This window comes from Ipomoea triloba, chromosome 9 (genome assembly GCF_003576645.1).
Source record: "Ipomoea triloba cultivar NCNSP0323 chromosome 9, ASM357664v1".
Classification (NCBI taxonomy): domain Eukaryota; kingdom Viridiplantae; phylum Streptophyta; class Magnoliopsida; order Solanales; family Convolvulaceae; genus Ipomoea; species Ipomoea triloba.
The window spans coordinates 31,308,736-31,334,518 of NC_044924.1; the positions used below are offsets into that span (position 1 = coordinate 31,308,736).

At 34.1% G+C, this 25,783-nt stretch overlaps 5 protein-coding genes across 6 annotated transcripts in view; 3 read left to right on the plus strand and 2 right to left on the minus strand.

Annotated features, from left to right (window-relative positions):
- The window catches only part of LOC116031004 (putative pre-16S rRNA nuclease), a 518,904-nt gene that overhangs the window by 41,114 nt on the left and 452,007 nt on the right, over nucleotides 1-25,783 (plus strand). The gene's annotated exons all lie outside the window — the stretch shown is intronic.
- On the minus strand, nucleotides 211-2,796 carry LOC116031002 (probable phospholipid hydroperoxide glutathione peroxidase). The gene is made up of 6 exons (XM_031273427.1): nucleotides 2,496-2,796; nucleotides 1,860-1,936; nucleotides 1,667-1,728; nucleotides 887-1,005; nucleotides 542-709; nucleotides 211-448 (listed from the first exon to the last, which is right to left on the minus strand). The coding sequence occupies exons 1-6, from the start codon at nucleotides 2,775-2,777 to the stop codon at nucleotides 416-418; spliced, it is 741 nt and encodes a 246-aa protein (XP_031129287.1). The 5' UTR covers nucleotides 2,778-2,796; the 3' UTR covers nucleotides 211-415.
- LOC116031003 (glutathione S-transferase T1-like) lies at nucleotides 3,831-5,782 on the plus strand. Its single transcript, XM_031273428.1, has 7 exons — nucleotides 3,831-3,992; nucleotides 4,186-4,259; nucleotides 4,348-4,408; nucleotides 4,614-4,667; nucleotides 4,849-4,928; nucleotides 5,065-5,270; nucleotides 5,359-5,782. Exons 1-7 carry the CDS (start codon nucleotides 3,928-3,930, stop codon nucleotides 5,539-5,541), a joined length of 723 nt encoding a protein of 240 aa, XP_031129288.1. The 5' UTR covers nucleotides 3,831-3,927; the 3' UTR covers nucleotides 5,542-5,782.
- LOC116030973 (probable LRR receptor-like serine/threonine-protein kinase At1g63430) lies at nucleotides 13,015-17,261 on the plus strand. Its single transcript, XM_031273382.1, has 13 exons — nucleotides 13,015-13,546; nucleotides 13,734-13,872; nucleotides 13,954-14,025; nucleotides 14,110-14,253; nucleotides 14,335-14,484; nucleotides 14,666-14,782; nucleotides 14,862-14,926; nucleotides 15,069-15,320; nucleotides 15,454-15,659; nucleotides 15,781-15,913; nucleotides 16,021-16,178; nucleotides 16,365-16,580; nucleotides 16,760-17,261. The coding sequence occupies exons 1-13, from the start codon at nucleotides 13,462-13,464 to the stop codon at nucleotides 17,000-17,002; spliced, it is 1,980 nt and encodes a 659-aa protein (XP_031129242.1). The 5' UTR covers nucleotides 13,015-13,461; the 3' UTR covers nucleotides 17,003-17,261.
- LOC116030975 (RNA-binding protein NOB1) lies at nucleotides 17,744-21,276 on the minus strand. The gene is made up of 5 exons (XM_031273384.1): nucleotides 20,814-21,276; nucleotides 19,112-20,183; nucleotides 18,705-18,873; nucleotides 18,210-18,326; nucleotides 17,744-18,095 (listed from the first exon to the last, which is right to left on the minus strand). Exons 1-5 carry the CDS (start codon nucleotides 21,175-21,177, stop codon nucleotides 17,949-17,951), a joined length of 1,869 nt encoding a protein of 622 aa, XP_031129244.1. The 5' UTR covers nucleotides 21,178-21,276; the 3' UTR covers nucleotides 17,744-17,948.

Here is a 25,783-nt window from a genome sequence, read left to right on the forward strand (position 1 = left end):
TTCCTATTTTATAATGTTATTTAGGGAAAAAAAATTCCCTTTCAATATAGGGTAATAGTTTTTTTTTGTTTATATTTTATTAGGAAAAGTTACATTTTTGCGGTGAAACTTATCTTGTGATTCTAGCCAGTAAAGTACTGTAAGGAGGTAAATCAACTTAAATTAATCAACTATTCAAATTAGTAAAGTTAATAAATAGTTATCACGATAAGTTCAAATTAGAACTTTGTAATTAACAAGCCAACTGTCTAACGTTATTAATTCATGGAAAAAATGTCATTCTTCCTTTTATTTATAAGGTTATAGGGACACATTTATGAAGCAGTTTTCAGGTTAGGGCACATTGGAGGGGGGAAACTTATACATATGTGAGAATGGGCAACATATATGAGGACTGCTTATTCATCTCTAAGTCTCAAGCAATCCCCAGTAGTTTCTTCAAGTCCTTCTGCAGCAACACAAAAGGGGAGAATCGGTTGAGTATCTTGTTGAATGAAGTTCTACAGCAATTTTCTGTCAAGTATAGGTGCAAAAGTGTTACCTCTATGCTCGCCGGAGATGTGGTGGGTGAGTAGCGTTCAACGATATTTCCATCCTTGTCGACGATAAATTTGGTGAAGTTCCACTTGATGCTACCACCAAAAAGGCCGCCTTTGCTTGACTTCAGGAACTTGTAAACCGGGGCAGTATTGGCACCATTGACGTCAACCTAAATCACAAAACATGCTTACTATGTTAAGAATACATGCAAACCAGAGGAAACAAATTTTAAGGATTAAATCAAGTTTCATGTTTGTTGTGACAGTATGAAGTCGTACGCACCCTGCAGAATTGCATTTAGGAAATCCTTGAAAACACGGTGTTACAACCAAAAAGAGAGAGCTACCTTTTGAAAAACAGGAAATTCAGCTTTGAAGCGAGTACAAGCCCTCTGCATGATTTCTTCATTGGTGCCAGGCTCTTGTGAGCCAAACTGATTGCAAGGAAATGCAAGAATCTCAAAACCTGTGAGAAGATAAGATTGATGAACGTTGATTGATTACACAATAACTGAATTACACAGTGATAGTATACCTATACGAGAGTTGGCATCAGACTCTCCTAAACTATAGGTATTAACCATTGACTAATAACTAACTAATAATAATACAAATATTAAATATAAGAGTGCAACATGTTACATGACTAACAAGATTAAATCTCAAATACTATTTGGTCAGCTTATGCAAATTCAGGTTCACATTTTTTTTTTGAGTGATGAGGAAAACCCGCAGCCACTACTATGCACCGGATAAACCCCGCCTTGTGACCCTAGCCGGCAAAGAACAGTAAACCGCCAATAGGCTGCTCCCGCTGGGAGTTGAACTTATAAACTTATGGTTGGGTTGGGTTGCCCTAGGTTCACATTTTTTCTCCGGGGAAGGGGGGCGTATGAAGTCAATGCAAGACTAGACATTAAAGAATCATTATCACTCAAATAGCCAAAAGGATAAAATATAATACTCATCATCCCCAAGACATAGTAACATGCAAGTTAGATATACATATTTCAATTTGTCATTTGGAAGAACAGTGAAATCAATCAAGTCAGGATTGTTAAACAAAACTCTTATGGCTTCACTAAAGGAGTTGCACAAAGAAAAATTAAAAAGAACTCAGATCAAACCTTTGTCTTTGTATTTCTGGTATAACTGGTTCATCTCAGTGTAATTTGTGTTGGTCAGGCCACTGCACAAGGAACAAAACAAATTAAGAGAATAATTACTATAACTTTGTTCCTATAAATTCATTCAATAAGTCTCAACCACACACCAAAAGAAAGGATCAAATGCTGAATGAGAGAGAAGCCTGTAACATACCATTCTGATGCAACATTGACAATCATCAGGACCTTTCCCTTGTAGGTGCTAAGATTAACATCATTTCCTTTAGCATCCTGCAATGCTCAATTGTGTCAAAGACAAAAAGTTAGCCAATATATCCAACCATTTACAGATATGAAATAGTACGTAGGCTTATATGCTGTATAAAATCACATGACAGGTGGGACAATTCAGCCAAGTTAGTTAGGCTGTTCGCTTAGTAACCTTGTTGGTTAGTTTGAATCAAAGAAACTTAGGCTTTTTTATTTTTCTTATGGTCCTTTGCTGACTGATTAGATCACAAGGCGAAGTTTATACAGTGCAGTATATGATAGTGCACAATATTGGATAGTGGCTCCTCTTCAACCAAAAATAATCACATGACAGGTAGAAAATAAAGAGAAATCAGTATGCATGCGATGATAACTCTGCATACACACAGAGATATCATTAACTAAACATATCAAAATTAACACAAATATGGTTCTTGAGGAACACTCAAATTCTGATAAAGACGAAGCATAATACCCAGTTTCAAAAAGTGACCACAAAAATATGTTACACCCATCATCAAGGCTCGAAGTCACAGACAGAGGCATTTAAGCAAACACCCAGAGCTCGAAAATCACAGACCTTGACAGTGAAGTCGTAGATTGAATTTGAAGCAGCCTTGCTGGGTTCACTGCCCATGGAGTGAAGCGATCTCAAAGCCGAAAACACAAGCCTTGTTGGGGCAACCGAGGAAGCAGCTAAAGAAGGGGAAAATGTGGTTCTGATGAGCCGAGAGGGTACGAGGTTCGAGGGAGCAGATGAGGATTCGAGATGGATTGTCCTAATTATAATCACACAAGAAGAAGATTGCCTTAGTACGAATAGATTCCGTGAGAGGAAAAGACGGCTGACAGAAGAGAGCATGATTAGAAACGAAGCAGAGTTCGAAAAATGGAAATTAAGGTCAGATTGTTAACGTTGGTGTTCGGTTTCCTTTATGAACACGCGGCGTGTGGTTACATATGACACTTGGCTGCTCTGCTGTCAACTTCTCCCTTTTTTTTCTAAAAACTATGGTATTTTTAGTTGTGCTTCAGTAAGTTGAGAAAGTAATTATGAGCAGATATTATAGTATAACAGTAGTATTAAAAAAAATTTTAAACATTATTTTTAATTCATCAAAACTATACTAATAAAATTTTACATTTAAAAAAATTACAATTTAATAAATATCATAAAGTAATTGTTTTCATATTATTTATGTTTATAATAAAAGGAAAGTAATTTGTGGAGTAATAATTTTTAAAAATTAATATATAATGACTAATTAATATGATATGATTAATTAGATTTTCAATTTATTTAGTTTTATTTTTTAATTAAATAATTATAAATGTTCTTTAGTTAGTTTTAGCATGATACTAACAGAGTAATAATAATGTAATGAAGAATATTTTGTTAAATTATAATGTAATGTATAACATTTTAAATTTGGGGTCTATTTAGAAACTTAGAAAATGTTTTTTTTTTTTGAAAAAATAATTTCTAAAAAAAGGACTTATTTTTTGAAAAAATATTTTAATTTCTTAGTGTTTAACTGAATGTAAGAAAATTATCTTTTTTTTTTTTTTCTGTTTGGTTGAAAGTTAATAAATTGTACTTTTTTTGTTTGGTTCATTTTATTGAAAATGAATATATTATTTGTTGAACATATTATTTATTATAATAATAATAATAATTCAACGAAGGCCTTTATTAATAACATCAACTAATTATACTCTCTAACCCAATTAACTAAAAACCATTTATCAAACAAGATCTTTATTTTTCTCACAAAATTATAATTCATTTCCATCATAATTCTCTACTCTTCCGACCAAAAGTTTGTGAATTCTAATTAATTGGGGGAAAAAAAAAAAAAAGAAACCGATAATATGGGAGTAAAGGGGGCCCACAAATGCTATGGGAGGGCTACACCCCTTCTCTTCGGCTCTACCTTAGTCACCGAGCTTGAAGTCCTTCAAATCCTCATCTCCGTTATCGCCGGCGGTGAGAATCAGAGTTTAGGAAAGGGATGACGCTCACAGTGTATGTTGATCGCATGTCCCAACCTTCTCGGGCAGTCCTCATTTTCTGCAGGTTTTTTCTTTTTCTTTTTCTTTTTAAACTCTCTTACCCATTCAAGCAATCAAGACCCAAAGTTCTGCATCTATTGATTAAAATTTCAAGATTTCCTTATAAAATTTGCAATTTTGTTAATACCCACGTTTCCCTTTTGCACTCCTTATGAATTTAAGCTGAAAAAGATTTTCTTGATTTTTGATATCGTAAGGGTAAATGGGATAGACTTTGAGGAGGTCCAACTTCAGCTTGCTAAGGGCCAGCACAAGTCTCCTGAGTTCAAAAGTTTGTCTTTTTCAACTTATTTGTTTACTGAAAGTTGTGGATAATTGAAAATGCTTTCTTTAATTCTCTTTGCACTGTTTTGTTCCAGAAATTAACCCCATGACACAGGTGCCTGCTATTGTGGATGGAAGATTCAGATTGTTTGAGAGGTAGTGTATATTTTGTAATTTACAAAAAGCAATTGACTTTATATGTAATCACATGTTCATGATTGGCCATGGTTATGTTCTTTAAGATCTGCTACTGAAAAGGAAATTGGAGTTTCTGAAAATGGACAGATTAAAGAAAACTTGGGAGCTCTAATTTTTATGATCTCTTCTCTTTCTTGTGCTCACATGGCTATATGTTTTTCAGTCATGCAATTCTCAAATATCTAGCTTGTTCATTTCCTGGAGTTGCAGATCATTGGTGAGTTTATGGTTTATGCTTTGTGCTTTAGCAATTGATTCCCAATTATAATGTTTGAAGTGATGCGTTTTCTATTACTTCGATGTTCGTTTTAAATTATAGGATTCTGTAATTGTTTCTTCGAGTTTGTGTCTATGCACTCAAAGTCTAATTCTTGGTATCTACTGCTTTGTCTTTGGAGGTATCCGGCTGATCTATTCAAAAGAGCAAAGATAGACTCGGTGCTAGATTGGCATCACTCTAATTTACGACGTGGCTCAGGTGCTTTTCCTTTTGAAATCGAAGATTACTTCAAGACTGAATTTGTTTTCACTCTCCCGTCATCCCATTGTGTCTCTGGTTTGATACATCTGGTTTTATCCAATTGATATGCACTTACAGCTGCTTCTGTGTTCAGCTCGGTATGTTTTTAATAGTACACTCGCAACTGCATTTGGCCTGCCATTGAACCCGGAAGCTGCAGCTGAAGCTGAGAAGGTCCTGTTGGCTTCCCTTGATAAGATTGAGTCGTTTTGGCTCCAGAGAAATGGGCGTTTTCTGCTTGGAAGCTCTCAACCTTCAATTGCAGATGTTAGCTTAGTGTGCGAAATTATGCAACTTGAGGTAGAAAAGTTTATAATTTTGCTACTATTCACTTGAACATATTATTATGTGATTGTGGCCTCGAACAAAACTTTTTATCTGAAATCAGATTGTGGAAGAGAAGGATCGCGACAGAATACTAAGCCCATACAGTAAAGTCCAGAAATGGATCGATGACACGAAGAAAGCAACAATGCCTCATTTTGATGAAATACACGCTGCCCTCTTTAAACTCAAACAAAGACTGCAGAAACAGCGATCTGAATGCTCGAACTTGCATTCAAAGATGTAAGAATCTGATGCCAAAAGTTTCTTATATGCGTCCTGCTTTGTAGTATTGAATGAACTGTGAACCTTCATGGGTAATATTACTCCTCTAGAGACAAATGGATGTGTAAGTAAGCCAATCACATAAAATAGACATCTATGTTCTAAATTCTAATTACTATACATTTGATTTCTTACTACATATATTACACTTCAGTTGTTGGTACCGTGTTGAGAAAAACGAGATCAAGAACAGAAAATGAAAATGAAGAAAAAGAGTTTACATGGTTTAGCCAAGAGCTTATGTACACATTGATTATTGATTAAGAATTAATTTCACTTTTGGTCCCATGACTTTTGAAGTTTTGTCAATTTTGGTACACAACTTTAAATTTTTTCAATTTTGGTGCCTAACTTTGTTATTTTTATCCGTTTTGGTCATTCCGGTCAAATTGACGGTGAAATGTTGCTGGATTTTATATTTTAGGAGCAAAATTGGCATCTTAAAGAAAGATCTTCAATATATAAACAAAATCAGTGTAAAATTATATTTATAGGTGTTTGATCAATGCACATAATGGAAAAGACGGGCAAAAACTAGACAGAGATTTATGAAATTTATAACATTAACAATTGGACTATCCGGTTCACTCACAATCATTATTGCATGGACCATGGTCCACACAGCTGTGTGAACCATAAATAAAAGGTATATTATTTTTGTACTAAAGGTACATTATTTTTGTACTGAAGGTACATTATTTTAGGGTACATTATTTTTGTACTGAAGGTACATTATTTGATATATATCAAATAATGTACCTTCAGTACAAAAATAATATACCTTCAGTATAAAAATAATGTACCTTTTATTTTTGGTCCACACAGCTGCGTGGACCATGGTTCATGCAATAATTTGCCGTTCCCTAAGGGGCTAATTTGACCCTTTTTCTAATTTTTTAAATGCATTGAAAAGAGTTTTAATAGAGCTAGCTAAAAGAAAGAATTGGTAATTGAAAACCATGTTCAAACACGATGCATGGTTAATATTCAAATCATCACTAACTATTTAACTAATAAGTTGAAAGGAAATTTAGCGAAATTAAAAACAAATTATTAATTAAGAAATTCAATTATTTACTTTTTGACCTGGCCTTTAGATTAATTAGATATAAAATTAATAACATAGAATTAAATTTAAAACTAATAAAATTTATTTCTTTGTGGTCCTTACTAGTTAGGATATGATCACAAGATGCTCTGATCTTTACCTAGAACACACCTTCAAGTAATGTCCTACCGATTTGAAAGTACTATAACACGAACTAAACGCACCTGTGCTTGGTAGCCATATATACATCCTATTCTTTGTAACGCCTTGATGTATGACAACCAAACCAATTAGCTAGCTAGTACTCACAGGTGCTAACAGTATAGTACACATGATGATGGCATTTTGTTTCTAATGTTCTGCAGTTGATGCATTACCAATTTGATGGGTTTTCCTTGTTTCTTCATGTCCCAATCATTTATATTGGAAAGTAAACCATACCCAAATTTCATTCACAATTAGTTCAAATTTCTTTGATCTTGAAATGGACGCATTACCTAATTCTCCACCTCCAAATGGACCTTAACAAAGAAAGAAAAAAAGAATTTACAATTATAAGATATACTTCATCAGTCTCAAAAAGGTTATCTTGCTAACCAATAGGGTTTTTGACTATTAGCAGATAATTAGTTGAGTTGGTTGTTTTAAGTTTTAACCGACTTATAATATTAACAATTTGTAGGAAAGTATTTGTTGTTAGCGGGTAACATATAAAATAACTTATAAAGATATGTAGAGATGGCAATACCTCCTTACAATTCTAAGGATGTGTTTGGTTCGCACATGCGAATCAGAATATTTGGTAATGGTAATGAGTTTTGGTTAAAATATTTTGCATGTTTGGTAGTAGGGTGGAATTGAAATAATGGTCAATATTGATGTTTGGTTGTGTATGACCCTATAATGGGAATAAATATTTTAAAAATATAAAAATAAAAATCAAGGCAATCGGTCATAATATAATGACATCCAAAGTATTAATATGAACAAAAAATCAAAACAAATATCTAAAAATACTAATCCAAACTTAAAAATTAGCTAGATTACCAATAAGATGAAATGATACTCATTTTTAATTATGGAATGAGATTTTTAATTGAAGGGGTAATCAAAATTCATAGTTATATTTTAAAAAGTTATCAATCAAACACTAACTATGATTTTGATTCTCATTAGTGTGTAAATCCATGAACTAAACACAATTTAGACTCTTGAAGTAATGATTAGTGCTTTTATTGATATATAATAATTTATATTTTCAAAAATTAAACTCAAACGTATTAAAAAATTATGTTAAACTAAAAATAAAGTGGGACAAATTAAAGAGGATATTTATTAGTCTCTTACGTTACTAACTATCAAACTTACCAAACAAATTGAGCAGTATCTACTCGGCTCATGGGACTGAGTGTTCGGCCTGCTTCATTAGACATCTTAGCTTCATGTATGGGACAAAGACAGTATTAGTTTCAATCTTACTAATTATTATACTGTTAATTAAAATAAAATTGAGTTAACCTTTTTTGCTTGCTTCATTTGAAAGCAAATTATGTATATAGGACGGAGAGAGACAAAACCTTAAGGGGTCCAAAATCTTTCCCCCATTCTTTTATGTTTGCTTTTTCTTTCCTTTTCTTAGCTAAATTGAAAGAATATGAATGATTTGTGTTTGGGGAATGCTCACCTTTAGGAAAAGCAAATTCTTAGTGATTTGAATGCATGATACCACAATGATGAGATTCAAAAATTATTTAGAATAGGGATAGTTTAGGTTTTGATCTATCGATTAATATGTTTTTTTTTTCAATTTTATTGTTGAGTTCAAATTTATTATATTTAGTTATAGATTAATGAAAATTAAATGTGTAACGTTTAATATTCTTTGAGTACTAAATATGACATATTTTTAATAGTGAAATTGAAAAGTGATTCTTTGTTAGCGATAAAGGTTTGCAATTTGCATGGGTGAAATTGTGATAGGTATCGTAATGTATCTTGAGATAGACATCAAACTCCTTAGATTGAAGATAAGAAGGGGACAAGATGACGGGTGAGAAACATCTTGGAGGAATGCAACAATATGCTTTAGAGATAATGGGAGGTTTGTGTTGAGCATATTCACAAAGAACAAAATAGAGCAATTGATAAGTTGGTTGAACTTTTCGTTCTACGAGATAGAGAGTTGAAGTAGCTTGATAATCGGTTGAATCCGCCAGTTAATAGGATTCTTTGGGGAAGAAACAATGGGTAGGATTTGGACTAGATCCATTAACTATATTAAAGTAAGGCCTTTGGCTTCTCGGGGTCCTCCCCTCCTTTGTATTTCAAAAAAAAAGAAAAAGTGTTGACTTTAGGATTAAGGCGGTTGTTACACCATGGACTCAGGTCAATGTTCATAATTTTAGAATTCTATGTTCACAATTTTAAAACTCTATATTCACAATTTCATAACTCTATATTCAACAGTATACCACAATTTTTGAATCTATATAACAAAATTGTGAATATTGAGTAATGTAATTTTGTATATTGGAATCTAAAATTGTGAATATAGAGTTTTAAAATTGTGAACATAAAAATTTAAAATTGTGAATATGAACTCATGTCCACCTTGCAAGGTGGACCCGGGTCCATAGCATAATTTGCCGGATTAAGGAAAGATTGACATTGTCACCTCTTAGAGGCAATTTGGAGCATCTTGAGTTGCAAATGGGCTTTCTACTGTCTAGTATGGCGCATGCAAAGAGAGTCAAATTGATGTGCTAATTGAATGGCGTCTAGTTTTGATACTATCTAACTTGATTTTTATTGTTTTGAGATCTTGTCAAGGAGTTCATTGCCTCAAAGATTTTGTTAGTGTAGTTTTGTCACGTAGTTAGTTTTTCTTAATTTTTCTTTGATATATTTAAAAATAATAAAGTAACACATTTTAAATAGCCCATGAACCAAGTTTATTGGATCTTAAACTTGAATAAAAAAAAATGCAATCTATAATTGAGAGAGATTTTTGAATTTACTCTTTAAAATTAAAAAAGAAAAAGAAAATGACAATTAATTATATCTTGTAATGTCTTGCTTGGAAGCATTGTGATGTCTTGTCTCTCTGTCATACGCTCCAATATAATATACTATAATTCATATTTTATGATTGATTGCTCCTAAATTATAGAGGCAGCTTTCAAACATCAGCATTAAAATATTTTATTTTAATGAATATAAAAAAGATTAAAAATCAGTAAAAAATCAACATTTTTATGGGAATGTCCATAGTTAGGCTCAGCTGAGAGGTTAATAAGTAATCTTCAATTGAAAGTCAAACTTATAACTTCTAATTAATTGTTCGACCAACTAAACTAGTATGAAATTCTCTAAATTAGAGAAAAAAAAAAAAAACATTGATGTTGGCTATATATCACAGTCGATCATTTGGTACATGGATAATGCATTCAAACAACTAGCAATTAAACATTTTTTTTTCCATTGAAAGAAGATTTACCTAACATTAATCTTTAGTTTTTCAAAAATAAAGTAAGATACATATTTTCAACATCTAACACCCAAATTTAGACTTGAGAATCTAATTGGATTGGATGCCTATTTACGTGTGAGAAAGTGTGTGACATTATGGAGAACAACTGGATTATGTATGTAATACAGATGTGTGAGGGAATTTAGACTTTGTGAAAGTGGACTTTTTGTGAGTATTCTAAGAAGAAAAGGCAAAAAGTTAAATTAGAATTTTTTTTAAAATATGTTAATACATTAATTTAGTTTAATTACGTATGACAACAGCTACCTTAATTTTGTCTATTCGCACTATTGTTGTACGGATGGGAATTATACAGTGCACATTCATCCCATCCCATCCCAATATTTTAATTATGATTAGTTTATAGTCAAGTTGCTACCAAATTTTATATAGAGTATTCTTTTTTTTTTTTTCTTTTAATGTAGGTAACCTGATTAACTAATTTGAATTGTGTCGTAAAATTTGACTCTTAAAAAAAATTGATCTAATTTTATTGTAGTATTATCAATTGTTACGAGCTATTAGGTTAAAACAAACTTTCTTTTATTTAAATTAGATGTCGTTAGTTTATATGTTGGATATATGATAGTCCATTCCTCAATAATTACTCTTAAATTGATTGAATCTACAATGGTAAAATCATTTGATTCATATAAAGTTGTAAGTTCTTTTTCAGCAGTTGCCTCCACTGAAACTCGAACACACTCTCATCATTCAAGTGAAAGTATAAACCAGGACACCAGATGCCACTAGACTACAAGGTCCTTAGCACACACATTCTATCTTATCAAAGACTTTATAATTTAACAATTTCAAATTATCATGAATGTAATATGGCAAAATTAAAAGAATAGGACTAAATGTGACAATGCCATAATAGTCGATGACTAAAAGTGGAAGTTGCTCAAAGTTATGGATGTAATATGACAAAATTAAAAGAATAGGACTAAATGTGGTAATGACACAATAGTCGAAGACTAAAAATGAAAGTTATTCAAAGTCAGAAATGTAATATGACAAAATTAAAAGAATAGAATTAAATGTGACAATGTCACAAACTTACAATAGTCCATGACTAAAAGTGAAATTTGCTCTATTTATTTAAGTTTTGAAATAGTTGGTGGCAAGTCCCATGACTCCATGAGGCTATGAAACATTGATAATTGAGGAATTGAAATTAGGGAGTTTTCAAAAAAAAAAAAAAAAAAGAAATTAGGGAGTTTTCTGTTTTCAAAAAAAAAATAAATAAATAAAAAATTAGGGAGTTTTCTAACATGCGCCGACAAGGTGGCACATAATTACTGGCGCAAAATTCGGAATGGAATATCCATCGCCGCTCATGCTTGCTGCCTCCCCATTTTGCCCCTCATGAACTGAGATTTTATGAGTACTTAAATAGATTTAAGTATTAGTATAATATATTTCATTTCACCAAATACATTATTAAGAAAAACATATTATTTATTCTATCTTATTTCAAATGTCATGCTTATTATTTATCGATTAAATTATCATTTTCTAGTTTTTTTTTGTATTTTTATTTTTAATTTAATTTTTTGTGTTTAATAATATTACTTTTAATGTGTATTATATATATATATATATATATATATATATATATATATATATATATATATATATATTATATAATATAAATATTAAATTTAATATTATGAAAAAATAATATCTCATTAAAAAAGTGAATATTATGTAATAAATTAAAAAGGAAAGTTAGCATCATTCCATAATTAACCCCTAATAGGGTCAACCAGTTCATGCATAGATAATGAATATATACAAACCAATATGGTTAGCATGGTGGTTCAGCACCTCGTCCCTTAAGTATGAGGTGGAGGGTTTGATCCCCACCCATGTGAATGGAGCAAACCATTTGGCCAGTCCCCTACCACTAAGTGTGCTGACGGAGGGGCACCTTTGAGAAAAACCCAAAAAATGAATATATACAATTATGACACCTTATATTTTATGATAAGAATAATGTTAATTTCACAATAAATTCATTTTTTATTAACTACTGTGAATGAGCTAATCTCATCCAGTGTTAATAAATAAATTTACTTATTAATCAAATAAATAAATAAAAAAAACTAATCGAACATTACCAAGTAAGGAAAGAAAACTGGTGGGGTGTGGGGAAAGGTTAAGACCGGAAAAGAAAATATGAGCATCAGGGGGCCCACCTTCCCCCATTATCCATTTCCTATGGCTAAAACTATGATTAGTGTCAGAAGCCTTCTTATTAATGATATGATTAGCAGTAAAGCAAAAGCTTCTTACCTTACCTAAATGTCTCCACTCCAAATATTAACATATACGGAGTATTTCATTAAAATTTTATTTATCTATATATTTGTTATCATTAGACCTATTTAAAAGTCAATTTCCAATTATAATCACACATTAAATTTTAGTCATATTAGATGACTAAATTTTACAAAAAAATTAAGAAGGTAGAATTAAATCTGTGAAAAACTTAAACTTGACTTTTAAAAATGGTATAATAATAATAATAATAATAATTGTTTCAAAAATAATAATAATAATAATAATAATAATAATAATATAGCATACTACAAATAACATCTGATCGAAATTCAATCCAAAAAAAAATAAAAAATTATAGTATACAAAAAATGCTAAAAATAAAAAATAAAAAAATTAATACTCCTTGCTAAAAACCGTCGAGTTTATTATTCAAAGAAAGACAAACCGAAAAACAATTGACGCCAACCTTTGCTATGTTTTCCTCTCTCCAGTCTCTATCTTTTTTACACAGTAATTTTTAGTTTTTTTTTTTAAATGATTCAATTTTCTTTGCTGCTTTTTTATTCTTCCTATTACAACTGGCTTTTTGAATTCTTATGCACTGATACTGTAACAGACTAACAGTGTACTCTTCTTCCAGTTTCTTTCTTTCTGTTTGAAAGTCTATTGTTCTGATGAATCAATATCTCTTTCTGTGTTTCTGACATTAAACTTCTCTTTGAACCCAAGTCTCCTCACTTGTTGCCGGGTGGTTTTTCTTTCCACTTCACTCTCTGTCTCTAGTTTTTCTTTCAAATAAAATAATAGAAAGACCATCTTTTTCTGTCTTGTTTTATTTATTATTTTCTTATCTTCTTTGCTTGATAAGCTCTGCCATTAATCCAATTCCTCCATCTTTGTTTCTATTCTTCCTGTTTTCCTTGTTCTTTTGGGGATTTGTTGGGGGCATCTATTGTGTGATGGACTGTTCAGATTCTTGATTTTTGTAAAGCCACTGAAGATCATGTGAGTTTGGAAAGATGAGAGCTTGTGATGTATTGAGACTGGTTTTAGTTACTTGTGGATTCTTTTTTGTGGGCTGTGATGTTTTTCCCTCAGATGAAGGTATGGTTCATCAATATAATGCACTGTTATAGATCTAACTTCTCCTTGAAGCCCAGGATTTTGATTGTTTTGGGGGAATTTAATAAATGCAAGGGTTTATTTAATGAAGTTTTTATGTTGAATTGGCATAGGAAGAAATGCAATGTGCCTATCTGAGTCTGTGAATTTGTGTCTGTTTTTTGGGCAGTGAAAGCTCTTACTAAGTTTAAGGAATCTATAAATGGGGACCCATTTCTGGTTTTATCAAATTGGAATGCCTCAGATTCAGATCCTTGTCATTGGAAAGGCATTTCTTGTTCTAAGCCTGGAGATCATGTCATAAAAATGTAAGAAGTCTTCTTTGATTTCAAGGCATTATCTCTGCTTTTGGTATGTTTTCTGGGAAGTAATGTATTCACATTTTGCAGTAATATTTCTGGGGCATCTTTAAAGGGTGTTCTTGCACCAGACTTGTACTTAATCTCTTATTTGGAAGAACTGTGAGTCTGTTTTGCCAGCAAATTTACCTCCATTTTTTTGATGTGGATAAAATGGATGATTTGTTCTTTATTGGTGATTTACAGTATTCTACATGGAAACCTACTCGTAGGCGAAATACCAAAGGAAATTGGGTTGTTGAAAGGCCTTAAAGTCTTGGACCTGGGGGCTAATCAGCTGACAGGACCGATTCCTCCTGAAATTGGCAATTTATCCAGTGTTAAGAAAATGTCAGTGTAACTTGAGTTTTTAACTGTAAATCATGACTTGGTAGCATTAATGCTGGACTTGTTTTATGTATGTGTTTGCAGAATCCTTCAATCCAATGGGTTAACTGGGAGTTTACCCCCCGAGCTTGGCGATTTGAAATACCTTGAGGAGCTTCGGGTGGACAGGAATAAGCTCGAGGGGATAGTGCCAGCCAGTAATGACTCAGATTTCACAGCCAGTTTACACGGGATGTAAGTAGTTGTCTGTGTGTATTGTTATCCCGGTTTAACCCATCAGGGTGAAAATATTACACTTTTAACGTTTTTCCTCCGAATCAAACCCAAAAGTACTCAAACTACAGTTTGGTGGAAAGTAGTACCTTCACACAAAGGATGTTTGGTTTCATGGTATTGTTCTTTGTTTCTGTATTAGGCATACCCCCGGTGGCAACACAATTGGCCTTTGTTGTTCATCTCAACTTAAAGTTGCTGATTTCTCCTTTAACTTCCTTAGTGGAATTATTCCCAAGTGCTTGAGTTATCTTCCAAGGTACATTTCGTTCGTTTTTTTGGAAACTTGGCTGTTTTACTCTTTTCTATTTCTAAATTCACTTAATTCTCATGTAAAGCTCAAGCTTTCAAGGGAACTGCCTTCAAGTAAATGAAATTAAACAGCGCCCTGCTGCCCGGTGTGGTATGTGCACACAACTTTCAAAAGTCGTATTACTGCAAAACGTTTTCGCCTTAATGCCAATGTTACTTTTAGTTTACACCTTCAACTCCATGAAATTTATGATATAAAACGTAATAGCTTTGCACTCAACTCTTTATTCCAGCCAGCGCTCCTCAGGTGAAAAACAGTCCAGGAGTCAACACTACACTAAACCCCGTTGAAGATTTGGCTAAGCATCGGTCTGGTTCAAAGCCTACGTGGCTTTTAGTGCTGGAAGTGGTGACTGGAATCTTGGCGGGCACGCTATTTTTTGCAGCTCTTCTGACAGCCTTTCAGAAGTGCAAGAAGAAACCGTCTATTATTATCCCTTGGAAGAAGTCGGATAGCCAGAAAGACCACCTGACAATTTATGTAGGTTAGTATCTATGAATTGCCATAACTTTTGTTTCACCCTCTCTGTGCTTCTACTTCTCGTATAATGGTATAAGGTTCTAATTTCAGAAGCATTACTTCTGCGGTGGAAATTAATTTAACGAAATCTGTCTCAGATACTGAGATGCTGAAGGATGTAGCGAGATATAGCAGACAGGAACTGGAGATAGCATGTGAAGATTTCAGTAACATTATTGGATCTTCGCCTGACAGCTTGGTCTACAAAGGTACCATGAAAGGTGGACCTGAAATTGCTGTTATTTCCCTGTGTGCCAATGAAGAGCATTGGTCGGCCCATCTCGAGCTTTATTTTCAGAAAGAGGTAATTGCTTTTTTTCTTTCCGAATACTGTACAGCTATTGCTGTATTCTAATAGCCCTGTGTTAGATAGTGTTAAAGTTGTTCGGTTTCTTGATTGGTAATTTTTAGTTTTACAACCTCAGGTAGCAGAACGTGCTAGAATAAATCATGAAAATACAGCGAAACTGTTGGGTTACTGTACCGAAAGCAGTCCATTTACGAGGATGTTGGTGTTTGAGTATGCATCGAATGGGACACTATACGAACACTTGCACTGTAAGTACCTTATTAGTTCCTCCAATCGGCTCGAGTTAATCTAGAGTTGCTTTTCTTCAACCTGAACTACGGGCTGTCGATCAAAGCCTTGTAATTGATGACTGCAGATGGAGAAGGCTGCCAGTTATCCTGGACGAGACGAATGAACATTATTATTGGCATTGCAAAGGGGCTAAAATATCTCCATACTGAACTCAATCCACCGTTCACTATATGTGAACTGAATTCAAATTCGGTGTATCTCACAGAAGATTTTTCTCCAAAGGTAAACCAAAGCCCCTCTGTCAATCGTGTAGACACCTAGACTTCTACATTCAAATAATCCCGGCTCACATTAGTTTTCTAATTCAAGCACAAATGTTGGAAGTTTTTTCGATAGCATAGACACCTATTTCTCTTCATCGTTAAGCAGCCATAATCGGTGGTATGATTATATTTACGTTTTATGCAGTTGGTTGATTTTGAAAGCTGGAAGACAATACTCTCGAGATCAGAAAAGAGCTCGGGTTCTATCAGCAGTGAAGGTGCAGTGTGTGTCCTATCGAGTTCACTAGAGAGACGGCATCTTGATGTCCAAGGTAACATCTACGCCTTTGGAGTGCTGTTACTGGAAATAGTCAGTGGCAGACCGCCATACTGCAAAGACAACGGGTCCATAGTAGATTGGGTAAGAATTATAGCAACAACGTCTCCTTCCTCACATATATATGCAGTAACCATGAAGAACTCGTTAAGCATGAATATATAAACTTTTAGTTGAAACAGAACACATCCTTCAATTGAACCAGCATTCAAGCAACATGGTGATTAATGATTTAATGCGACACTTACACTGTTGTGTCACAGGCTAAGGAATTCCTTGAAGTGCCGGAGGTGATGTCATACGTTGTGGATCCTGAGTTGAAGCATTTTAGATATGAAGACCTAAAAATTATCTGTGATGTGGTAAACTTGTGCATACATCCAAGCTGCAGCAGCAAAACGTCGATGAGCAATCTGTGCAACATGCTGTTGGGGAATATCGACACGTCTGTGTCTGTGGAGCTCAGAGCTTCTTCTTTAGCATGGGCTGAGCTTGCACTTTCATGATAGCAGACAACTACAGTTCAAAATTAGAAGTATACAAATGTAATATCTTCTCTTTTTTCATTTCTTTCCACTGTTTTCAGTTGTGTGAGTTAGTGCAAATTTTGTTTGCCATAGAGGAGTTCATGCACTGGTGTGATCTGGATTTTTTTTTGTAAATTACCAGAACACCAGTCAGTATCAGAATGTCAAATAGTGAAGCAATTGGTTTAAATTTCCACTTTCTTAATCTAGCTTCACACTACTCTTTTAGGCTTCTGTACATAATTGAAACTCTTAGACTGATAATTAAGGTTTTAGAAAAAGATTAAGAATGTTGGTTGCACAGGTGGTTTGAACTGCAAATGTGTAATTGATTACAGATCTCAAGACATTTAGGGGCGTTTGGTTCAAGTTATATAAGATAACTAAGGTTATATTTGCTTAAGAATATAAGATTCTCATGTTTGGTTAAGTTATGTAAGATTTCCAGGGAATATGAAATACACCCCAATTTCTCCCTTATCTTATTACTAATATTGAGTTTTTGACATTTTAATCAATTTATCTTATTTCCATTGTCTTATTTACTTATTTCAATTTTAAACCAAACACAAGAATCTAATATTCCTAATTATCTAGCATTCCCAGCAATCTAACATTCCCTAAGGTAATCTAACATTTCGTGAACCAAACACCCCCTTATTTCTTCATTGAAAAAGACCTTTTTGCTATAATCAACATCACACATCCAAAAACAAATGCTGTTTCAAAAATTGCACACTTCATAAAGTGAATAGTATCGTACACTGGATGACTGGAAACAGCTCTAAAAACATAACACAAGCATAATGAGGTTTTTAAATTAAAATAAAGAACACTTCAGCATGAAATCTGTTTTGGAGTGTTACAAAATCTCCAAGAACTGTATGTGGTACACCAAGAAGGGCGCTTAATCAAGAAATATGGTTTAATGCATAGTACGAGAATAATGATTGTCATTGGGATTTCTCCTTCCACTGAAAACGGCGAGTGCTTTCCTCATGGGAGGCTGCAAGGGAGCTTTTTTATCAGTATGGTGGACAAATATGTTGTCTGGAGTAAAGATGTCATCTCCCTGCAAAAGATTTAATGGTGTTAAGAAAAAAAAAATCATAAACAGATGGGAAGATTCAGAAACAGGATATTCTTGGTAATATGTGAATTGTGAAAAAACTCTTAAAAAACTAACCTCTTTATTCTTCTTCTTTGTTTTAGGGTACAAGAACTTCTGTGGAAGCTGATCCTCACGTAAAATGGGGTTCTTGGTAATGGCATTCCTGCCTCCTTGGGGCAAAGGTAGTGAAAACTGCACCAAATCCACAACATTCAATTCATAAACCAAGCACAATCAAGGTTCTCTGCAACACACTTGTCTCCTTTTAAATTTTATTTTTACACAAATCATAGTATAACAAGCATGAACAAGATTAGGTGTAAAGCATTTTTCCAAAAGATGTTTGAGAATTAATAGAACTTCATACTACGCATCCAAATTCAAAATTATTTCCCAGCAAAAATTGCTTAGCATCTTATGGAAGAAAAGATGCATCCAAGGCAAGCATCTTTTGGTTTCAAACTTGGTCAGTAGATAATTTTGACTATGGATGAAGAAAGAGAAATTAATAGCCATTATGAACCATAAATTTCTATAAAATCTTATGGAAGAAAAACTTAAGATTCTCACTTTTGTTCCACGCAAGGATACACGTGGTCTTCTTGCTGCGATAACAATACCATTTTCTCCCACTGTAACAGCCACTTTCCGTAAAGTGCCACCATTGCCACAACTTGGGCAGAATATCCTACCAATTTCTGTGGTCACCTTGTAGCAGGCATGGCACTTTAGTACCCACCTGAAAATACAAATGGAAATTTCTATCACAAGTAAGCTCATATTCATTTGAATGATATATATGCCAATGAAGCACTCTGTTGATTCAAAAATCTGAACATTCGATTCAGAACACTAATGAGGCTGCATGAAATCATTGAAATGAGTATACCGTATATCTTAAGAAATCAAAACTTGTCACTTGATTACTCTGAGATACGTTAAAAGTACATAAATAAAAATGGCAGCACACTGTATACCTGTGTAACTCGCGAATCTGCATCCCACCAGGTGCCAGAAGCCTCAATCCCATCTGAAGAATCACATTTTGCATTGCAAAATCACTAGTTATACAAGCAACAGTTGACTCAGATAAGGATCTCAGCATCCAACTCTGTTCACTGCTACTATCATCCATTTGTGATGTTTCAATGCTTTCACAGGTCTGACTTGCCATTTCATTTAGGTTATCAACATCATCCTCTACATTTTCTACATCCCCATTAATGTTATCAGCAGTATCTGAACTCTTGAAATCATTAGACTCTAACGTTTCAGAAGCACAGTTCTCACTAGCCTGTAAAGCTACTGAAGATTCTTCCTCCAGTCTCATTTCACTTAATATTTTAGAAATATCTTCATTGCCGTTCTCTTTAATAATACCACTCTCTGCTGAATTCCCATCTGTAATATCAGTGGAGGCTTTATTCTGTAGGATATCTAGGTCTTCGGGGGCAGCAACATCCTTGCTTTCAGATGGTGTCCCATGCAGTTCTCGTCTAGCCTTTCTTCTGAGATATTTTCTATGAGTGCTTCGACTCACAGCAGGCAGCCAATCACCAGCATCATCATCATATTGTCCCTGTGAAGCATCAACCCCATCTGCCACCATCTTCTTACCTTCAATCTTTACCTCCTTCTTCTGAGGCTTGTATTTTCTAGGCCCCCTGAAACCACCATCAGCATCCTCTTGGTCCTCAGATTGAGACTTACTATCATTTACAGTTGAACCATCTATACTCTGTTGATCTGTTGGAACAACATTCATGCTCAAATCTTTTAGGGGAAGGATTCTGGAGGTAGTATTTGATCCACCCTCAACAGCATGTTCAAGAGCTTCCCATTCTTCCAGATTGGGAACATTGGAGCCCCACCCAGGCATGTCCTTCTCAGGCAGCCTTCTCACATTGACTGTGTGGATTGGTGGTGGGGCATCCCTAAGGTGCTGGGTTCCATGAATTTGAGACTCCAACATGTAAGTCAAAGCAATGAGCTTCAGATCTACATCTGACAGTGTCTGCAAATCTCCAGTTGCCCTTGCAAAGTTAATAACTGAAAATCCACAATTTCAAGATACTTTGTGAGTCAAAAGGGCACAAGTTAAATAGACCCTCTTAAAACAAGAATAATGAAAAAAATGGTGTTTTTGACCTATATTAAGAAATAGCAAAAAACTCTAAAGCCTATTTAAAATTGAGTCATCAGACACACTAGAACTTTTACTCCTTACGTTCCACACAATTTCAACATTTATACTCCATGAAAAAACAATAATAGTTTTAAACAACACGTCCTACCATCTGATTCTCAATCTGAGAAATTGATCATTATATTCCCCCAGGCAATGCCCATAACTCAAACACTGATAGTTATACAAATCCTTTAACTATCCAATTCTCAAGCCAATAGTTTGATCATTATAATCCCCAAGCAGTTGTACTTACAATTACTTTACCCATTCACAAATGTCTATAATTATTTAACAAAGAGCAATTATATCAATGGAACCCCAAGATCTCAAAATTCTCAAATGTACACGAAGCAATATAAAAGATTCCCAAGCTCAAGAATAATGAAGAAACTTAAAAACGAAAACTTTTTTGGCAGCATCACGCAAATAGACGTCTTATTTATGCATACATACATATATAATATACAAGTACGAATAACAAATACACAGACCTCTTTTGAGAGCATCAGGCGAGGGTTCCATGGTGTCCACAGTGAAAGGAAGGAAATTGAGGGAGTGGCGAGAGGTAGGATCCCGGATTTCGCTCAAGACCTCCGGGACAGACACGAAGTGGTCGGCGTTATGCGACAGATTCTGACCGCCGTGGATGATAGCGTTGGCATCCACTACCGCCACCGCTATTCCCTTAGTCGAATTGCAACTCCCCACCAATTCCCGAGGTGGCGCGGCGGCGAAAGGGGATTGGTGGTTCTGTTGCTGCGGCGCCGGCGCCGGCGGCAGTTGCTGCTTCACGATGTTGCTCCAACATTGCTGTGGAGGCTGAGGCTGAGGCTGAGCTGTGGGCTGGACCTCCATGGTTGGGAGATGGTGAGAGTGGCGATGCTGTTGAAATTTGCGGATTACTTAAGGGCTAAAACCCTAGTTACAACCCGAATGTGATAATGTATTCATGTATAGGGTTTTAGGCTGGAAAGTACGCTATTGGACTCAAATCTTAAACTAAATACTAATTTCATACACCATATACTAATATTATATATTTCTCATTATAGTTCAACTGATTAACTAATTCAAGATTTTATTTTATTTGTAATATTAAAAAAAAAATTGTATAGATTTAATTTTATTGTTGACATTAGTAAATAAATATTTAAGAGCTTGTACGCTAAGTAGAGGTCATCATACAATTTACATTCTCTACTTGTTTCTAAGAAAAGAGCGGTGAGTGACTCTCAAGTCTCAAAACTTACATTACAAATTAATTAAATAATATAAACTTTAGTACGGATGATTGATGTTGTACTTTTAACTACATTCATACAAAAAAAAAAAATTGTGTTAATTAGATATTGTTTGCGTGAACTTTAGATTCATGAAAATCTATTTAATTAATGGAATTTATTGTTTTATGTTAATGTTATCGGTGTTGTATGACCTAACTCTAAGTCATGTAAATTTTCACCATCTTATTTTATTTGTAAAAATATATATAATTTTATTAGGTATAAACTATATTCACCTCATCTCATAATTTTTAAAACTTTTAGAAGTTAAATCTATATAACATTATTTCTTTTTTAAAGCAAGACAAAACAAAAACAAAAATATAATAAGTGATAATTAAATTTGAAATTAGTATTTATTAACATGTAGGTTGCATGGGCCAAATCGATGCAAAAAGTAAATTGTATCATAGACTGTAGTTCACATTTCTAATATATTATATATTATCTTATAACATACTGTTGATTCATTTTTTGTGTACTACATATTATTTTTTTATACATTAAAACTAAACTTACAATATACTCAAAATTTGATAATTGGATGCCAAAGATAGCCGAGACAAACGATCCACCTACCGGCTACCATGCAAGGCCTAAACACACATCCATCAATTATGGACATGATAAGCATTAAATAGGTTGTTGAATTTAATATAAAAAGGCTAAAGTGTCATCCCGCACCATGAATCATAAACCATTATTCATGCCGCACCCTGTACTTTTATAAGTGATTATTCGATCCACAAACCATTAAATTTTTTTCGCCTAGACTTTTTGCAGGTTGCTTACAGGTAACCGGTAATAATATGCTGATATGTAATTATTAATTAATTAATTTATTTATTTATTTTGTAAATACTTGCTCCAATCTGTTGCTTTGCTGGACGAGGGGAGAGACCAACTTCCATTGTCGCATCTCAGCCTGCCGGTTACTGTCGCCAGAAGAGAGCTGTTCATCCACCGGAGTTCGCCACCTGTTCGCCGTCGATTAATGCCGTTTCCTCAGCTCGTCCGATCCACTACTGCTTCTTTGATGTGTCCAAGAAGGTGGTGGCCGGTTGACAGGAAAATTGCACAACAAACTTAACAATATAATGATGGGGTTATGGGGAAGGCGGCAATGTTGAGTTTTCTAGCGTTGCTAACAATGGCCCAGATGTTGGGTCGTTGGGACCTGGGACTACTATGGCAGCAAAAAGAGCCAATATGGTTGCGATTCTGAGATTGACGGAAGAGGTATTAGAGGCATTATTAGAAAGTTGACGCAGATAAATAGATAATATTGTATATATATGCCTATATTTTCAGCTAAATTTATCATTGGCCGCCACTGAAGACCCAAATGTAATTTTTTACACACACATTGTTGTGGATAAAGCAATAGAGGATGATGTATGAATACTTGATTCTTCAGGTGCATGATGAAGTTGATGCTTCACCCATAGATGTTGCAAGAGCTTATATGGGAAGCAGAATGCCAAGTCAAAGCACTGGGCCTCATTTTCTAACCAAGGAGAAACGAGATCCAAAAATTGCATATAAATTATTTCTTCCTGAACCCTTCCAATGGTGCCTCACCAAGACGTACGGGCTACCATTTGTTCCTAAAATGTTCTTGCATGCTGTCGGAGCGAATAAGGGAATTGACGAAACCATTGGGACTTCAAAGTCCAACATAGTAGCCCGTCTCCTCCTACATATATAAAAGACATCATCTTTAGCTTGAGGAAAGTTGACCATCGAGAAGACTAGTTGACCAATAAAAACCAGGACCTACGCCATGTATGTTTACCTGGACGATGGCTTTGCTTTTTAGTTTTTTTTTTTAATTAAAAAATAATTACCTGGAATCCATCTCTAGTATGTTTTATTTTTAACTAAAATCAATAAGCCACATCAGCTAATAACCTACGCCATGTCATCATAGTAACCTGGAAACCTGCAAAAAGTTCTAGGGGGCGAAAAAAATTTAATGGTTTGTGGATCGAATAATCACTTATGAAAGTACAGTGTGCGGCACGAACAATGGCTTATGGTTCATGGTGCGAGATGACACTTTAGCCATATAAAAATAATAAATAAGTTATCGATTTGTTTTGATAATTCAAATAATTTATGGATTTTGTGATACTATATATATTCCAAACCCATGAATTCACTTTAGGCCCGTGAAGAGGAGTTATTGAATTTCAAAAAGCTATACATTAATAATTCAACTTTTTAATCAATCATCTTAATTGCTAACTTGGAACATTATGTAACACCCTTTTATAATATGTTTATAAATTAAGTTGGAGGTATATTTGACTTTTCTTAATTATTATGGAGTCTCCTAATTTTTGATAAAATAATAGTGATATCTTTTAAATCAAAAAGATAATAAGAGTTTCATAATAGTGTATGTTGGTTTTATGACTTTTGGGTGTTTAAGAGAAATATTGTATCTGTAATGAATCTAGTATTGAGTGTTTGAATACTGAATTTTGAATGAGTTACAATGAAGGTTGGGCCCTTTATATAATTGTAAGAGCTAACATTTCATAATATAATATTCTCCAAGAGATACTTGACCCTTACTCTTTTGTTTTTTGAAAGTACACTTAACCCTTACTATTTCTAAGGACAGTTGACCCTTACTTTTTTCAAGGGACACTTGATCTTTACTATTCCTAAGGTCATTTGACCCTTACTTTTTCCAAGGGACGTTTGACCTTTACATCAATAATTCAATAATTTTGGGGTTGATCTGGACTGAGTTGTAATTCTAATTTGGGCTGAGTACATGAACTGGGCTGCATATATTTTGGGTCTTTATCTTTATGGGTCGTAGTCCTATATCCAATATATAGCCCCTCACTTTCTTGTGGCTCATAAAGTGATGGCACAAGAAAGTAGAAAAATATTCGGTCTATATTTGCTTTGGACACCTTTAATAGTCCGTGATGAGCTCCTCAAGTCTGAATTGAATGCAAATGATGGTTTACGCTAGTTGCCTCGTTAAAAACCTTAGACTAAGAAAAACTCAGTGGGAAAAAACTTAGCTAAGGGAAAAAGAGTACAACCATGAACGCAGTCTTCAGGACTTGTGAAGGATCTTGGATTATTTATGCAATCATGTTGCTCCTTTTGGCAGAATCTTCAAATGAGTTTCCTTATCAGGTATTGAGCGGGGATCTTGCACTATATATCAACTAGTTTTCAAAGAATGCAAAGAATTTATCGATATGAAGGTCGAACAACCAAGTATTCAGGATCAAGTGAAAACTTTATAGTGATTGTCAAATCATTGCATGAATTTGAAATAGCTGAAATTTTTGTTCACTCGAGATTCAGAATGTAGATGGAATTTCACCCAGTTAAGGGTTCAATTTTGAACAATTTGCTGTCAAATAACCCATGGAGATATATAATATCTCTTGCTCCTTCTGCTGAAAAGCAGATTTAAGAATACCGTTGAGATACTAAATATGTCAATCACTTAGACACAAGAGAATATATAGTCCACCGAAAAGGTAGAGAAGTAATATTGACCACCAATGGTGGGTATGTATATCGACCACTGAGAGGTGGGAGAAAATAGTAATAACCACTGAGGGTGGTATATATTGAACATGTGTCTTCCTGCAAAATCTGAAATAATAATGCAAAAGATGTATGTAAAAATGTATGCAATGCATGCCTACCCTAATATGTATCCCCTTAGTCATAATGATGGTTATGATCGGTCATAGAGATAAGCTCTCACTCTTAACCGTTCAGATGGATGAGAAGCGGTGAAAGAATATTGTCTGCTCGAGAAGCGGAATATAAAATATCATTAGCTAATAAGCGGATTTAGGAACTCAACCTACTGAGATGCAGAAGTAGATATCATTTTGCAAAACTTGAAACAATATGTCAAACGAATATCATCCTACAAAACTTGAAACAATAATAATGCAAATATGTCAACTAGATATCATCTCTATTGACTGCAGCACAAAGAGCCAATATCGCTTCCAGGCTCGAACTCACCCCCTCACATGTGGGGTGCAACTGGGTGCCACTAGACCATAAGGTCTTTGGCCATCCTGCAAAACTTAAAACAATAATAATGCAAATATGCATGAATGTATGTATGAATGTATTGCCAACACTAATATGTTTATGTTAAGCTAATACATAACTCCTCCTTC